This window comes from Brassica oleracea, chromosome C5 (assembly GCF_000695525.1).
Source record: "Brassica oleracea var. oleracea cultivar TO1000 chromosome C5, BOL, whole genome shotgun sequence".
In the NCBI taxonomy this organism is placed as follows: domain Eukaryota; kingdom Viridiplantae; phylum Streptophyta; class Magnoliopsida; order Brassicales; family Brassicaceae; genus Brassica; species Brassica oleracea.
The window spans coordinates 40,579,936-40,597,025 of NC_027752.1; the positions used below are offsets into that span (position 1 = coordinate 40,579,936).

Genomic DNA, 17,090 nt, shown 5'->3' on the forward strand with positions numbered 1-17,090 from the left:
TGAAGAATTCGGTAGGAGTCAAAGCAGGAAGTCTTATATTATTTGGTTAGGAGTTGAGACCAATTCTTCATTTTAAATTAAAGTTAGAAGAATTAATAATTAGATATTTTCCAGCCTTTTTTTGATGGGGTCCATCATTTTGTTTAAAATGTCTCCAAAAGCTGGAATTAAAATGGTTGGTGTGTTTGATCAAAAAAAAAAAAAATTGGTTGGTGTTAAAATATTAGTAGTTTTGAGCAGAGTGGAATAAGTACTTTAGTATATATTTTTTGTCAACATCTTTGTATTTGCTTAAAAGTATTATATGAGAATACGGATTTTTTTAAAACTCTTTGAAAACCCAATCATTGTGCTGATTTTTTTCACTGAGTTTATTATTACCAAATAGATGAAATACAATTACATGAAATACAAAACCAACGGATGAAGTTACTATCTGTGGTTAGCTAGGCTGGCGGACAACAAACTATCTCCAAAAACGAAATCCTACAAAGGGGAAGCATTAGCCTAAAAGAATACAAACCATGGAGCTTACAACAACAACTTTAAACAAAGCAACTAACTTCCAAACAACCAACGATAATCAACACTCACAGACATATCTGACTTCTAGAAAATCCATGAAACTGTTTAATGGGAATGTCCTCGGCCATACCACCGAAAAGCCACTTTCTTCTAGCACAACGAGGATACACCTCAAAAACTAAGTAACAAGAACTTCATAAACCGGCATATGAGAATCACTTTGATTCCACTAATCACTTCCGGAAGCGGCTGAGTCAAACAAACTGTTGAACACCTAGGTATGAAGCCACATAAGACATGATCTCCACAAGATCTGAACCGAACAACAAAGAGCGAAGTCCACCTAATCCGACAAACAACCGCAGGCCATGAATGGCAAAAGAATGGATGCGGAATCCATAGCAATCCCCAACCGAAAAGGCAACATCTGCAAGAGGAAACCACACAGTAGCCAAGGAGAAACACAAAATCAACATAACTAATCATATCTAGAATGAAATTCAAGGATAAAAGTTTTTGTAGCTAGACTACACTGTAAATCAACAGATCCGAAACTTTTATGAGAGAATCCACACCAGATCTGAAAGTATAAGTCGACTTGGTTGATGCATATCTCTTTCAAAAACGGAAGCACAATCACACACCGAGTATCAGAGAAGCAAGTATGAAATAAAACAAGAGCTTAGGACCGACGCCAGTGCTGAAAAAGCCATCACACACTGGTCCTTCATGAAAACGCAGAAAGCTTAAAAAAACAAGAAGGAGAAGATGAACATTGCGAAGAGATAGAGAGAAAATTCATAGTTCAAATCATTGTGTTGTTACTGTCAACATTAAATTTGGTTGGATCTAAAAGGTAAAGTACTAATATTCGCTAACCATTTAGTTAAATCCATAAAACTGCTTAACGGAAATGTCCTCGGACATACCACCGAAAAGCCACTTCCTCCTAGCACAACGAGGATAAACCTCCAGAACTAAGAAACAAGAACTACATAAACCGGCAAGCGAGAATCACTTTGATTCCACTAATCACTCCCGAAGCGGCTGAGTCACGTTGAACGCCTAGGTATGAAGCCACATAAGACAAAATCTCCACAAGATTTGAACCGAACAACTAAGAGCGAAGTCCACCTAATCCGACAAACAACCGCAGGCCATGAATGGCAAGAGAATGGATGCGGAATCCATAGCAAACCCCAACCAAAAAGACAACATCTGCAAGAGGAAACCACACAGTAGCAAAGGAGAAACACAAAATCAACAGAACTAATCAGGTCTAGAATGAGATTCGAGGATAAAAGTTTTTGTAGCTACGCTACACCGTAAATCAACAGATCAGAGACTTTGATGAGAGAATCCACACCACATCTGAAAGTATAAGTCGACTTGGTTGATGCGTATCTCTTTCAAAAACGGAAGCACAGACACACACCGAGTATCAGAGAAGCAAGTATGAAATAAAAGAAAAGGTTAGGACTGACGCTAGTGCTGAAAAAGCCATCACACGCTGGTCCTCTCTGAAAACGCAGAAAGCTTAAAAAAAACAAGAAGGAGAAGATGAACACTGCAAAAAAAGAGAAAATTCCTAGTTCAAATCATTGTGATGTTACTGCCAACACTAAATTTGGTTGGATTCAAAAGGTAAAGTACCAATATTCGCTAACCATTTAATTAAATCCATGAAACTGCTTAACGGAAATGTCCTCGGACATACCACCGAAAAGCCACTTCCTCCTAGCACAACGAAGATACACCTCCAGAATTAAGTAACAAGAACTACATAAACCAGCAAGCGAGAATCACTTTGATTCCACTAATCACTCCCGAAGCGGCTGAGTCACGTTGAATGCCTAGGTATGAAGCCACATAAGACAAGATCTCCACAAGATCTGAACCGAACAATTAAGAGCGAAGTCCACCTAATCTGACAAACGACCGCAGGCCATGAATGGCAAAAGAATGGATGTGGAATCCATAGCAAACCCCAACCGAAAAGACAACATCTGCAAGAGGAAACCACACAGTAGCCAAGGAGAAACACAAAATCAACAGAACTAATCATATCTAGAATGAGATTCAAGGATAAAATTTTTTGTAGCTAGGCTACACCGTAAATCAACAGATCATAGACTTTTATGAGAGAATCCACACTAGATCTGAAAGTATAAATCGACTTGGTTGATGCATATCTCTTTCAAAAACGGAAGCACAGTCACACACCGAGTTTCAGAGAAGCAAGTATGAAATAAAACAAAAGGTTAGGACCGACGCCAGTGCTGAAAAAGCCATCACACGCTGGTCCTCCATGAAAACACAGAAAGCTTAAAAAAACAAGAAGGAGAAGATGAACACTGCGAAGAGAGAGAGAAAATTCCTAGTTCAAATCATTGTGTTGTTACTGTCAACATTAAATTTGGTTGGATCTAAAAGGTAAAGTACAAATATTCGCTAACCATTTAGTTAAATCCATGAAACTGCTTAACGGGAATGTCCTCGGACATACCACCGAAAAGCCACTTCCTCCTATCACAACGAGGATACACCTCCAGAACTAAGTAACAAGAACTACATAAACCGGCTAGCGAGAATCACTTTGATTCCACTAATCACTCCCGAAGCGGCTGAGTCACGTTGAACGCCTAGGTGTGAAGCCACATAAGACAAGATCTCCACAAAATCTGAACCGAACAACTAAGAGCGAAGTCCACCTAATCCGAAAAACGACCGCATGCCATGAATGGCAAAAGAATGGATGCGGAATCCATAGCAAACCCCAACCGAAAAGACAACATCTGCAAGAGAAACCACACAGTAGCCAAGGAGAAACACAAAATCAACAAAACTAATTAGATCTAGAATGAGATTCGAGGATAAAAGTTTTTGTAGCTAGGCTACACCGTAAATCAACAGATCAGAGACTTTTATGAGAGAATCCACACCAGATCTGAAAGTATAAGTCGACTTGGTTGATGCATATCTCTTTCAAAAACGGAAGCACAGTCACACACCGAGTATCAGAGAAGCAAGTATGAAATAAAACAAGAGGTTAGGATCGACGTCAGTGCTGAAAAACCATGAAAATGCAGAAAGCTTAAGGAGACAAGTAGGAGAAGATGAACGGTGCGAAGAGAGAGAGAAAGTTCCTAGTTCAAATCAATGTGTTGTTACTGTCAACATTAAATTTGGTTGGATCTAAAAGGTAAAGTAACAATATTCCCCTCACTTACCCCTTTATTTGTAAGAAATTTATATGCTTCATATAATGTAGAAAATAAATCACTCTTATTTATGTAGAAACTTTAATCTTTTTCCTCTTTGAAAGCCTTAAAACGAAGGGTAAATTGGTAAAATGGAGAGTCCTATATCCGGGATTTCGCATTATACTGCCGACTTTCTTTTAATTTAAAATTTGAAAATTTACGCTCTACAAATTACTTCTCTTTCTTTTTTTTTTTATTTGTTTGTTCTCACGGTATAGGCTACTTGAGTGTGTTCGGTCTCGTCAACAAAAATGGTGATTTGCTGTCTGAACAACGCCTTCTCTCTCTTCTGAATCTACTTTCTCGCTCCAAAAGTAGTTTTTAAACAAAAGAGAGACAAATGGGAGAGATATCAAATCCACTCAGAAGCAACTAAAGAACAAAAAGGGTTGTTCAGACAGTAACACCATTTTGTTAAAAGAGTTTGGAGGGGGAGAAGAGTGAAGAAGAGCAGATAAAACAAAGCAATCGCCGCCATTGTTAGGGCTTTTTTTAAGAAGCCAATAATAGACAGCAGAGAAAGAGACATTGTTGATAGCGAATTTGAATCGGAAAGAGACCCCCCAAGATCTCTCTTTTTTTTTGTTTCCTTCCTTGTACTACCCTCAGGTAAGGCTGATCCGAGTACGACTTCACTTAAAAGTTCCTGTTTTGGATGTGAAGATCTCATCTTTTTTTTTTTTCTTCATGATCGGAACCAGATCTATGTCGTGTTTTGTCAACTTTGTGGGGGTTTCTATTATTGTAATGTGGACTCTTAAAGTTGAACATTGCTTCCTATGCATTCCACTCTTCTTGTATTGAATGGATCCGTTTCTCTCTGCACGCTTCAGTTTCCACTATAGCATTTAAGCTTCTGATTCTGTCTTTACTTTTCCTTTTCCTTTGTTGGGTATGTTAAAGGGGAGGACTTTGGTGATTTTTTTATTGGCGAAAGAGGGAGAAGATGAGACCATCAATACCTCTTGACTATGCTCTCTTCCAACTCTCCCCAAAGCGGTCAAGGTAATTACTGGAGATGGTTCCTTCTTTTGTCTTGTAATGTTGTTAGTCTTTACTGTTTTTAACATGCTTGCTATGTTATTTCTTTCCTAACAGATGTGAATTGTTTGTCTCTACTGCGGGGTATACTGAGAAGATTGCTTCTGGACTGGTCAAACCGTTTGTTGCTCATTTGAAAGTCGCTGAAGAGCAGGTGGCCAGGGAAGCTCTGTCTATAAGGCTACAAGTTGAGAGCAGCAAAAATGCTGGAACTTGGTTTACTAAAGCGACGCTCGAGAGGTTTAGATTCCTTTTTCTTTTTGAACGAGAGATGTGTACTAGTTTTAGTGGAGTAGAGATCATTGCTAATTTACCCTTGTGCCTGCGCCTGTTAATAGGTTTGTACGCTTTGTTAGTACCCCAGAGGTTCTGGAATTGGTTAGCGCTTTGGATGAGGAAATGTCTCAGTTAGAGGCTGCCCGTAAAATATACGGCGAGGTACTTCACCGCTTTTAATTTCAAGTTAGCTAATGAATGTGTTAACTTTAGTGCTCGTATTGATTTTGATCATATCTTGCTTTAGGGGACTGGTGACCAGCGATCTGGTGCAAAAGGTATTCATTTTATATTCTGTCCATGGCAGATTCTGCATTGGCTCTAAGAACTTGGTTACAGTGACGGTTAGTGATAAAAGTGTGTGAAGTGAACTGTGAGATGCTGTTAAGTCATTCACGGACGCTATAATGGTATCTTATATAGACCATCACTGCCCCCCTTTTTTAATAGACTGTTATACTGGCTGAGTTTACAGTATGCACGCCTCTAAAATCAATGCGTTGCAGCTAGCAATCTTACTGCCAAATATGAGAAAAGCACCTTATGAGTGGCACCAGAGTGACATTTAGGATTTGAATGCTTTATGTCGTTTTCTATATTTAGAATCTGAAGGCATTATGTCGTTTTCTGTTTGCCCATACATGTCCATCATATATATTTAACTTCATGTTAAGTCGTTTCTTTCTTGCTTTGGCATAATCTGGCTAAAACTTTCTTGGTTCAGATGGCACAGAAACTACACCAGCGGCTGATGTGACAAAGTAAAATCCCAACCTTTCATGCTTATTTACTTTTCATAGAACTATGAATATTTAGCCAAATCACCTATTAATTGTTGTTCCGTTACCTGTCCAAAAGTTGTTTTATTTTCCGTTACCTGTCCAAAAGTTGTTTTATTTTGAATGTCTTAAAATGAATCTTTCTCCTTTTCTGCGTTACCAGGAAGGAGCTACTGAGAGCTATTGATTTACGGCTTGCAGCAGTTAGACAGGACTTGGAAACTGCTTGTAATCGTGCTTCTGCTGCTGGTTTTAACCCAATCACTGTCCCCGAACTTACTCAATTTGCTGATCGATTTGGAGCCAGTCGCTTGAAGTAAGTATTAAGATATCCTCTATATTATTTTCCACGTCTTTGGACCTTTGTGATAACACATAGTTCGTCTATAATCACCATAACCACATGTTTACATAGTCGCCTATATGATTTATGTTTAAATTTTTTCCTTAAACAGAAACCCATCATGCTCTAATTTAGGTAGGTTTGGTCTGATGTAGACATGAGAACTACTGGTAGGTGGATGATCATGATTATAAAGGACTAAGATGCCTAACTGTACTAAAAAATTCAATCTCATTTTTTCTTTGTGGGGTTGCCAATATTTAACCTGATGGATTATCTCACTTTTTTAGAATTATGCATTTCTAATTCATAGACTTCCAAAATATATTTTGGCTTTCAACTCAGTTAACTATCTGTTATGTGCACTCTGATCATGTTTGGTCTGCTATACTTAATCGCAGTGACGCATGCACCAAGTTTATAGCAGTTTGCCAGAGAAGGCCAGAGCTTATGAGCTCTTGGAGGTTGTTCAATCAGGAACAAGAAGCTATACGTTCGTCATGGGAATCTGATATGTCAATTGATGATCCCACTGAAGATCCATCCAAAAACCTGGGAAGTGGTATGGAAGAGAAAAGTGTAACAGCGACCAGATACTCCCAGCAAGAAGCAAAGCTTATGCCACAGAGTAGTCATGGTGAAAAGGATGAAGAAGAGGAAAAAACTCCTGTGCAAAACGAGCCATTAGCAAGCCAGACTAGGCAACTAACGAGACGGCTCAGTGTGCAGGAGAGGATCAACCTATTTGAAAACAAGCAGAAAGAAAACTCTGGAGGGAAAACAGCTGTGGTGGTGAAACCCACTGATCTGAAAAGGCTCTCTTCTGATTTATCATCTTCCGCAGGGGTGGAAAAAGCTGTGGTACGGAGATGGAGTGGTGCTAGTGACATGAGCATTGATTTGGGAAATGATAGGAAGGATGTGGCTGGTGATAGTCCCTCGTCGTCATCAGTGTCCAAAGATGGAAGTGGTGGTATATCTTCAAAACAATCTGTTGGATGCAATAAAAGAGAGCATAACGGGTTGAGTCATACTGAGAATCCTCATAAGAATGAAGATGAATGTAGTTCCAACAGTACTGGTGACATGGGAACGGATAAAGTAGAGTCCCATAAATCAAGCTCTCCTTTCTTACGGAAAGACAAGGAGGTAGACTTGAAGGTGCCTTTGGATTACTCAGGGAATGCAAATATAGATGATGAGTCCAATAACAAAATTGGAGATTTTGAATCAGATAAGCAGGATCAAATACAGTTTAGAGATCCTCGGAGTCATTCATTGTCTACATTACATCAGTTAAGTGGTACTGAATCTAGTCTCACTAGTGTTCGGAGCAATGGAGGAACTGCGGAGTCTCCTAGGAGAGAATCTTCAGCTACTAGGCAATCACCACCAGCTGAGGATCGCCAGGGAAAGACACAACTCTATGGAGGTTAGTAAAGTTATTCTTCCATCTCTTTTTATGCATCCTAACCATCATGCACTACTTACTATATATGGTTATATTCTTTGGTTTGTTTTTCTAATGCTTGAAAATTATCATGACCGTAGAAGTATTATATTTTCTTAATTATTTATTATTATTAAACAGCTGTCTGAGAAAAGGATAAGGACTAACTCTCAATGTGACAATGTACCTATATTCTTTTCTATACTTGTAGATTCTCTTACTATCCTGACTTATACAAAAAGGGAAATTCACCAATCTTAAGATTATTTTCTTGCACCATTGTCTTTTAGGTACTGAACAGATGAGAAGACCACATGGTAGAAGGGCTGAAACTGGTTCTGCCGATGTAAATAAAAAGCCACCTTCAGCCATTAATATTAGTGTGTCAGACATCTCAGAGAGTGATACTTTGAACCAAATGTCCCCGGCAGAGCAAGTTCAAAGGGCCAGAGCCTCTAAGGGAAGTCAAGAGCTGAATGATGAATTGAAAGTGAAAGCAAACGAGCTTGAAAAGCTATTTGCTGAACACATGCTCCGTGTCCCCGGGGATCAATCCAGTTCTGTCCGTAGAGGCAAGCCTGTAAAGCCGAGTGAACAAGCTGTGACGTCACAGCTCAGAAGACCTGTAGCAGAGGATCTAATCACAAGTTCAAATGATGAAGACAAGTTCAAAACTCCACCAACTGTGAAGGCGGTTGCTAACAGTGACTATGGAGACACCACAAGGCAAAAACTTCCAGAAATCAGCTTTTCAGATAGCTCTAGAGGAAAGTTCTATGAGGAGTATATGCAGAAGAGAGACGCCAAGCTGAAGGAAGACTGGAGTTCAAGAAGGACCGAGAAGGAAGCCAAGTTGAAGGTGATGCAAGATGTACTTGATCGCAGTAACGCTGAGATGAAAACCAAGTTTTCTCAGTCTACTGCAAGACGTGACTCAGATGCTAGACGTGCAGAGAAGCTTGTGTACTTCAACTCTAGGCTTAGTGCTAGACAGGATCAGGTATAACGTCATATTCTTCTTTTTGAGAGTTTACCTGTGGTTTGCTAAAACTACTTCATGTTATGTCTTGACAGCATCCAATTAGCTCATTCCAGAGTGAAGAAGAGGAAGATGTTTCCAGGAGCACACAGAATACGAAGCTACAACAAAACAAAAACACTTCTCGAACCATTACTACATCAGCTTCACGCTCTGCAGCCAAAGTGTCTACACCCAGTTCCGCTAGGCGGAGAGGACAAGACAAGCTTCTTGCACAGTCAGTCCCTAACTTCGCCGAGTTCAAGAAGGAAGGCATGAAGCAACCATCCTCAGGAGTTGGGAGAAATGGTGTCCGCTCACAGGCGAGAAGCTCCGTGAGACCGAAGGCTGTAATAACTGAAGAAGAGAAGCTGAGAAGGCCGACAAACTTCAGAAAAGTTGCTGCTGAAGCTGCTGCTCCAGAGGATGATGCTGTTTCTGTACCTCTGAATCTTGAGCAAGAGCAAAGCGGGAGAAAGGCTTCAGAAGGATCCGATGCATCAGACGAAATGGAGAAAGAGGAGGTGGAAGATGTGCTTGGTGATGACACAGAAGCTGAAGCTTTTACTGACGCAGAAAACGAGAAGTCAAGACTTAGTCAAGACTTTGAAGATGGTGAATCTATAGCTTCTCAGCTTGACCCTGGTTCAAACGCTGAGTTACCTATAGCTTCTAGGCATCACCAAACCATCGGTTCGTTTCTGGATGCACGAGTGAAGCAGCAGCAGTATCAAAACGAGGCATCTGAGCTTGATGCTTCAGTGGACTCTCCAGTGGACAGTCCTACTTTCTGGAGCCTTAGCCACACAGAGAATGATACAACTCAAATGAGAAAGAAATGGGGAGCTGCTGAGAATAAACAAGATGTGACGAAAGGGTTGAAAAGGCTTTTGAACTTTGGAAGGAAGAACCGTGCGGCTGAGAATTTGGCTGACTGGATATCCGCTACGACCTCTGAAGGGGATGATGATACCGAAGATGGAAAAGATCTCGCGTATAGATCATCAGAAGACTTGAGAAAGTCGAGATTCTTACAAACTCAGCCCTCTGATGATAGCTTCAACGAGAGTGAGCTATTCAATGAACAAGGTAACAACCTCAGCTGTAGAAGAATACATCAATCTAGAGTTATCAAAGGCTTAGCTCATTTTTCTTCATCTTGATATGATTCATGTTGATCTAACATTTATGTAAATATCGTCAGCACGAACCACTAGCGCACCATTGAGCTTTAAACTGAAGGAGGATCAGATGTCTGGAGCTTCTGTAAAAGGTAATCAATCTTTGTGTTCTATTCTAGAAAATTTTATAACCATTCTTTCTCTCCATGGAATCTAAAAGATTGAAAGTATATTATAAAGCACCATAGAATCTAAACATATAGCTAAGCTGGCTAGATTGTTAGCTATACGTTTTTTAACTCCCTTAAAACATCATGTTTACTGCAGCACCAAGGTCATTCTTTTCACTCTCCAATTTTCGAAGCAAGGGGAAATGATTTCGAAACACAAAGGTTCATAGGATCCAAGCGAATGAAAAGATAAAAAGGATTCTATGTGCTTTTTTGTTTTCGGGCGAATGTATCATTGAGAATAGTTTCTCCTTTATTCAATATATCATCCTATGTATGTGATAGTGGTTTTGAGCCTACATTTGTAAATTGTATCAAACCTGAAAACATGTCTTTATCGGTTTGGTATCAATGTGATTTTGGTAGTACAAACAAAATAAAAGGATGGTAATGGTATACAAAATCAATAAATAAAGTTGGTAATACGATAGTTTCCAAAAAACAAAACATGTCTTTTACTTGTGAATAATCTTTGTTTGTGATCAACACGTAAAAGTGAGGCAATGAAGGTATATTCTCACCTTCTCCCACCTTCCTCCATCTTCCTCGGAAAGTGACGTGAGATCAAAGTTGAAGTCCAATCAGAAATCCCCAAAAAGCCCCTCTCCTAACCTCACCCCCCTTACTTCATCAAGGGTAGATTAGTCATTCACTTGAAAAAGTAAAGAATGAATGGGATAAGAAGTCCTCATGACCCTAACATGCTCACATGACTTCAAAGCCAAGTGAAAGATGATGATGTTTACTTACCTTCCATGCAAAGTTGGAAAAAGAAAAAAAGATACAGAAACCTTTTTTTCTTTATTCTCTCTGTCTGTAACATTCAATTTATCAACACTGTTTCAAAGAAATGGCTTCTCTTACGCCTAGAGTGTTGATCAAGCTTCTCCAGACAATGAACACAAACATCAAAGTCCGAGGAGAATACCGGTCTGTTCTTCTGCAGGTGATCAGCATTGTCCCTGCTTTAGCCGGCTCGGAGCTTTGGCCCAACCAAGGCTTCTTCATCAAAGTCTCGGATTCTTCTCACTCCACATACGTCTCGTTGAGAAACGAAGACAACGAACTCATCTTGAACAACAAACTGGGACTGGGACAGTTCTTCTACGTCGATAAGCTCGAACCTGGGACGCCTGTTCCTGTGATGGTGGGAGTTAGACCCATCTCTGGACGCCATCCTTTTGTAGGAAACCCCAAAGATTTGATGCAGATGTTGGTTCCCACCGAGACAACAACAACACCACCTATGCAAGAAGATAATCACAAACAGAAGAAGGATGGTGCGAGATCAAACGCGGTGGAGAGTCTAAGAAGGCGTCAAGATTTTGTAATCAAGGAGGAGAAAACAGGCGTGGCGTCAAGATATATGCAAGGCGTTTCAAACGCAAGGGTGAGTGGATCAGACTCGAGTAGTGGTGGTAGCAACAATGAGAGCGAGGCTGGATCAGTGAAGGCGAGTAAGAGAGTTGGTGGTTTGGCTAAGGGCAAGCAAAGGGAGCATAAAGATCAGGTGTGTGTTCTTATAATATGAGTCGCACAGGTCTTGATGATTAACATATATGTGATTCGTAGGTACGTCAAGCTTGTCCTCCACAGTCTCAGTCTCGGCCTGCGACAGCTCCAACGAAGGCAGAACAAAAGATAAATCATATAAACAGGAAGAGTAATTCTTCTGAGGATGCATCATGGAGATCTCTGCCTGCTAATCTAACAAAAATGGGTAAAGTACGCTCTAAATGATCTCTGTATCTCTCCTCTTTTATTCTTTATGACCAAACCACTATGCTCATCACCTGTAATCTCTTTTAATCCCTAAAGGGAATGCTGAGGAGGAGAAATATTGCTGTTCTGCTTGCTGCAGAAGCACAAAGAGATGCATTGGCTGCTTCACATCTTCTCAAGTGTATCAAGTAAGTACCATTCTTGAATAGAATCTAAGGCAAGTAGTCTTGTGAAAGTTCCTAATAAAAGAAACAATGATTTTTTTTTTTTTTGCAGTATGTTTGCTGATCTCAGCTCAAGTGCTTCACCAAAGAATCCACATACCTCTCTCAGAAGCTTCTTCAACCTCCAGAGTCTACTTGACCAAGCACAGCTCACAGCTGCACCATCGAAAGAGAAACCACTCCAGCTTTTGAATATTCATCCAGTATGTACTGAACCTGAGAAGCTGAGCAAAAGAGCGAGTCTAGCATCAAGCAGAGCCACAACAAAGTCTTCAAAAACTCTAACAGAAGCCGAGAAGCTAGAGTGGGTCACAGGGAACGGTACAAAAGAGATAAAAGCAATGAGAGACACTATGACACAAGAAACAAGAAGCTGGTTTATGAGATTCTTGGAAGAGGCAATAGATACTGGGTTTCATGCTAGTGTCCAAGTTAAGAAAGGTAAAACCAAAGGATCACGAGCAGAGGAACCAGATAATCACATTGCCGAGACTTTATCTCAACTTAAGCAAGCAAACGAGTGGCTGGACAAAGTTAAAAGTGATCACCACTCTAGTGATGATGATTCTTTGTTAGAGAACATAGAACGGTTGAAGAAGAAAATATACTCTTGCTTGCTACTTTATGTTGATTCAGCTGCATCAGCTATCGCAGTATCAACAAGCTCGTGAACAATGAAATAACTTTACACATTGAACTAGAACCTAAGCTGTAAACATTGTGTGCACTAATTCATTGTATATAAAAGACACTGTGATAATAGATACTTGATAGTTATATTGCCAAGACACTGTGATATAACCGAAAATAGAAACATAACAAGTTCAGACACTCCAAAACAGCTTCAAGATGCACACAAGAGTTTTCTAGCTTTGTGGGGGTTAATACTGCCTAAAAGTCAAATTCAGACGACCTGGTCGGAGGTTTGTTTCCTGGACAAGAACCTTAGGAGCAGTATCTTTGAGAATTGATCTGACGCCATGAAAGATATTTCTGGACTTGCCACCAAAGAGTAGAACATCTCCAGATTCCAAGACTTCCATCTCTGCCTTGTCATAATCCCTCTGATCACCATACACGAACTCGGCTGAATCTCCAATTGAAAATGATACAACAGGTAAGCCCTTCTGAATGGAATTTGCACTCTCATCTTTGTCCTGAAACATCAAAGAGCCAATACTAATAAACTAGAAGCTTTTATGGAATGAATAAGTTATTTGAAACACTAACCTTATGTAGACCAAGTCTCCCAGTGGATGTGTAGAAGTTAGCAATACAGATGTCTGGTGACATACATGGTATCTCATCTTCTCCTTTCGTCTTCTTTGAGCTTGTAGCGACAAGGGACTGTGAATCTTGGATTGCTTTCTGAACAAACTGATTGAACTCAAAAGGAATTTTAGGTGGGACAGAACCGTCATGTGGTCGAGTATCTCCATATCGAGATGTTTGAGGGTCCCAGTTTCTCCCCAGGCACATCATCTTCAAATGCAATAATGCTCCATCTCCATAACCTGGTTGATAGAAGCCTCCTTCACCCAAACCGAGCTCCCGGCATTTGTTCACAATCATCACCTACAAGCAATTTGTAAAGCAAAAGAAACACAGATAATGCATTATGTCAAAAGGTAGAGAGAGAGAGAGAGAGGGTAGTTACCTGATCGTTGATTGACAAGTAGTTCTTGAGAAGGACCATCCCAGGTCTAATAACAATCCCAGGGTACCCCTTGGTTGCTCTCCTCTTTTCTCTGTTAAGTTCCAAGATGGAGGATTTTAGACAAAACACCTTCTTCTCGAGGCAGATATCAAAAACTCTAGTGTTGCTTTCATTCCAAGCGTTCCCTACATCACCAGACTTATGAGCACTATCACGATCCTCAACCTTCTTATCACTTGTAGAAGACATAGACACCTGGCCACAGAGCGAAACATCTTCCATCCTATTCGCTAGACCAAAAGACATTCTACCCTCACATTCTCTAGAGACAGGTGAAGCAGATGGTTGCAAAAGATCACTGTTATCTCCAGAACACTTGAAAGCTGCACCTTCATCAGGTTGCTTGGTAGAACCTAAGCCATCCTCTTGGGACTTTACTTCTTCTTGAGCTGCCTTTCCCACATTGGAAACTTGGGACGACTTCTCAACGTACACTTGCACAGTTCTACATCTTCCTCGCCCTCGAGACCCCCTACTGCTCCTATTACCAGAAGATTCATCCAAAGACCTATCAACCGTAACCTGTAAATTACAAAAGGAAGATAAAAAAAAAAAAAAAAAGTGATGATCCATAACACTAGCAAGCAAAGGCTAATAATATCAATTAAAAAAAGATTACAACTTGGAAAAAGAATAAACGAGACGACAATCAAGTTTACTTACCGGACTTTCGCTTTTTGGACGGTTTACTATTTGCCAAGTCTCCTTGGAGTTAGAGCGGCCCCTAGGACCCCGACGGCCACCGGAACTCCAACCTTCTCCGTTATTCATCGTTTCAGTCTCGAAGATGGTAACTTTGACTGAATCGTTCCAAATACCAACTCGATCGTGCCCGTTTTATACACAAAAAGGTTGCAACTTTGCCAACGAGGCTCTTCGGTTTCTGAGCCTTTTTGGTGTTTTAGCGTTGCTGACTCAGCACGCCACGTCATCGTAAAATACGCTGATACATTGTCGTTTTAGTGACAGAGAGGGAAAACACTCTGGATGACTTAGAGGGTTCGCTTTATATGTTCGTTGTTCGAATATTATTACCCGACATTGTTGTTCTTCAGTTCCACTTTTACTAAAGACTTGAAAAACAAATAGCGTTGACCTTCGTTTGGTTCCCAACGTATGTTTCTGCATCTGAGTTTCGTTTTCTGAATCCTTCAGACATGTGAGAGTACTTCCTAGTTCCTACTATCAGAGCTCTTTAGATCTTATCTACTACTTGCAAGCTTTTAATCATTTCATTTAAAATATATTAATACATGTTTGGTAATAGAATATTTGACTCTCAAAGTTCTTTTCTTTGATATGATATTTATCTTAGATAGATATGGATCAAGATTGTTAACGTGAATGAGTTTCAAGAGCTGGCGAAACAGGCTCTCCCTAAAATATACTATGATTTCTACAGCGGAGGAGCAGAGGATCAACACACTCTCAAGGAAAACGTGGAAGCCTTCACTAGAATCATGTAATAACAGTTATCCTTTTTTTTTTTTTTTGGTTTAGTGGGTGTGACACTATAACACCACCTAGTGGCTCCCTGTGTGCTGTTGATGTTCAGGTTTAGGCCTAGAGTTCTTGTTGATGTGAGCAAAATAGATACGTCTACCAGAATCTTGGGTTACCCTATCTCATCTCCAATCATGATTGCTCCAGCAGCAATGCATATGTTGGCTCATCCAGAAGGAGAAACCGCGGCTGCAAAAGCTGCAGCTGCTTGTAATACCATCATGGTACTAAGTTGTTTATTGGACTACATGTTTTGCATTCTGTTTGAGTTAAAAGGTAATGATTAAATAAAATTTATTATTTGTGAATATTCAGATAGTATCATTCATGGCTTCATGCACCATTGAGGAGGTTGCTTCCAGTTGTAACACTGTTAAATTTCTTCAAATATATGTAAGTACACAATCTGGATTCTTTAGCTGCTTCCTTGGTCTTGGTTCTTAGTTGGCTCTGATAACTTTTGTAGGTGTACAAGCAACGGGAAGTAACAGCACAGATGGTGAAAAGAGCTGAGAAAGCTGGATTCAAGGCCATAGTTTTGACTGTTGATGTTCCTAAACTTGGTAGAAGAGAAGCAGATATAAAGAACAAGTTGACACTCTCCACTACTCTTAAAGCTTTTTTGGGAGCTTTGCTTATTTGTTAAATGTTTTTTTCACTTTTCTTGCTTTTTTGTTAGATTGATATCACCAAAGCTGAAGAACTTTGAAGGTTTATTTTCAACTGAACTCCGACCTGTGAGTAGAGCTTTGAATAAAAGGTTCATGTAGAATATAACCTTACCTGTTGTTGAGATGTGATAACACTTTTTTCTCAGAGTGAAGGCTCAGGGATGGAAGCCGTGGCCTCTCGTGGACTTGATGCTTCCTTTAGTTGGAAGGTAAATGACTCTGTTCTGGTTCTTGAATACTAAACACAAAAGTAATGAGTAATTATGACAATGTGGGCATTTATCTTAGGACATTGAATGGTTAAGATCTATTACAAAATTACAAATACTGGTCAAAGGGATACTCACACGTGAAGACGGTAAGGTTCATTGTCTCATACTCCGTTATATAGCATGTGCCATGTCAAAGACCTTTTTGGATGATATATGCAGCTCTAAAGGCTGTGGAAGCTGGTGTAGATGGGATAGTTGTATCCAACCATGGGGCTCGCCAGCTTGACTATTCCCCAGCTACCATAACTGTTTTGGAAGAGGTATAACCCATCAAAGCTTGCTTTTGAACAATCTTAACGAACAAACTAGTCTTCTTCTGAAACTGCAGGTTGTTCATGTTGTTGGAAGGAGGATTCCGGTTTTGCTTGAGGGAGGAATAAGACGTGGAACAGATGTTTTCAAAGCGTTGGCACTAGGAGCAAAAGCTGTTCTTGTAAGTTTTTGACAGTATACTTTTTTTAAGGTTGCACTGTGAATCTGTGATGATGTAGGTGACGCTATTTTGGTTTGGATTATGCAGATAGGGAGGCCTGTAGTGTATGGGCTTGTAGCTAAGGGTGAGGATGGAGTTAAAAAAGTGATTGACATGTTAAAGAATGAGTTTGAGTTAACTATGGCCCTTTCTGGTTGTCCCACCATTCATGACATCACCAGAAACCATGTTAGGACTGAGGATGAGAGACTTCACTCTATGCTCTGATCCTCAAAAAGCGCCGAGAGATTGGCCTCAACTCTCAAAGACTGATTCAGTTGAACATATAATAATCAAATACTGTCAGTGGACAACTGGACATATACTCAAATCTTGATCAAAATGTTACATGTGAACAATAATGAATTACGTTCTGTTCCTTCTTACAAAGTTGTGTTTAGTGCATAGGGTAGTAGATAGGCAAGAGCGGCATCATCAATCATGATTTTTATCGTAATCTCTA

The 17,090-nt window shown here is 40.0% G+C and overlaps 4 protein-coding genes across 5 annotated transcripts; 3 read left to right on the plus strand and 1 right to left on the minus strand.

Moving 5' to 3' along the window:
• Positions 1-3,995: 3,995 nt before the first annotated feature.
• On the plus strand, positions 3,996-10,431 carry LOC106294046. Its single transcript, XM_013729658.1, has 12 exons — positions 3,996-4,397; positions 4,692-4,793; positions 4,887-5,069; positions 5,168-5,267; positions 5,353-5,383; positions 5,830-5,866; positions 6,048-6,200; positions 6,629-7,659; positions 7,968-8,677; positions 8,752-9,784; positions 9,900-9,968; positions 10,144-10,431. Exons 2-12 carry the CDS (start codon positions 4,735-4,737, stop codon positions 10,191-10,193), a joined length of 3,456 nt encoding a protein of 1,151 aa, XP_013585112.1. The 5' UTR covers positions 3,996-4,397; positions 4,692-4,734; the 3' UTR covers positions 10,194-10,431.
• Positions 10,432-10,793: 362 nt separating this feature from the next.
• Positions 10,794-12,778, plus strand: LOC106294049. The gene is made up of 4 exons (XM_013729660.1): positions 10,794-11,556; positions 11,619-11,771; positions 11,865-11,956; positions 12,045-12,778. The coding sequence occupies exons 1-4, from the start codon at positions 10,897-10,899 to the stop codon at positions 12,661-12,663; spliced, it is 1,524 nt and encodes a 507-aa protein (XP_013585114.1). The 5' UTR covers positions 10,794-10,896; the 3' UTR covers positions 12,664-12,778.
• LOC106294050 lies at positions 12,685-14,595 on the minus strand. 2 transcript variants are annotated; one of them, XM_013729663.1, is made up of 5 exons: positions 14,373-14,595; positions 13,870-14,231; positions 13,650-13,836; positions 13,223-13,567; positions 12,685-13,149 (listed from the first exon to the last, which is right to left on the minus strand). In XM_013729663.1, the coding sequence occupies exons 1-5, from the start codon at positions 14,478-14,480 to the stop codon at positions 12,874-12,876; spliced, it is 1,278 nt and encodes a 425-aa protein (XP_013585117.1). In that variant the 5' UTR covers positions 14,481-14,595; the 3' UTR covers positions 12,685-12,873. The 2 variants fall into 2 exon arrangements, with proteins under 2 accessions (XP_013585117.1, XP_013585115.1); XM_013729661.1 differs by having other exon boundaries at positions 13,650-14,231.
• LOC106292313 (peroxisomal (S)-2-hydroxy-acid oxidase GLO3-like) lies at positions 14,497-17,006 on the plus strand. Its single transcript, XM_013727913.1, has 12 exons — positions 14,497-14,642; positions 14,865-14,874; positions 15,029-15,171; positions 15,265-15,436; positions 15,528-15,605; positions 15,679-15,803; positions 15,892-15,949; positions 16,030-16,092; positions 16,172-16,241; positions 16,315-16,415; positions 16,484-16,588; positions 16,676-17,006. Exons 1-12 carry the CDS (start codon positions 14,497-14,499, stop codon positions 16,853-16,855), a joined length of 1,251 nt encoding a protein of 416 aa, XP_013583367.1. The 3' UTR covers positions 16,856-17,006.
• Positions 17,007-17,090: the final 84 nt, after the last annotated feature.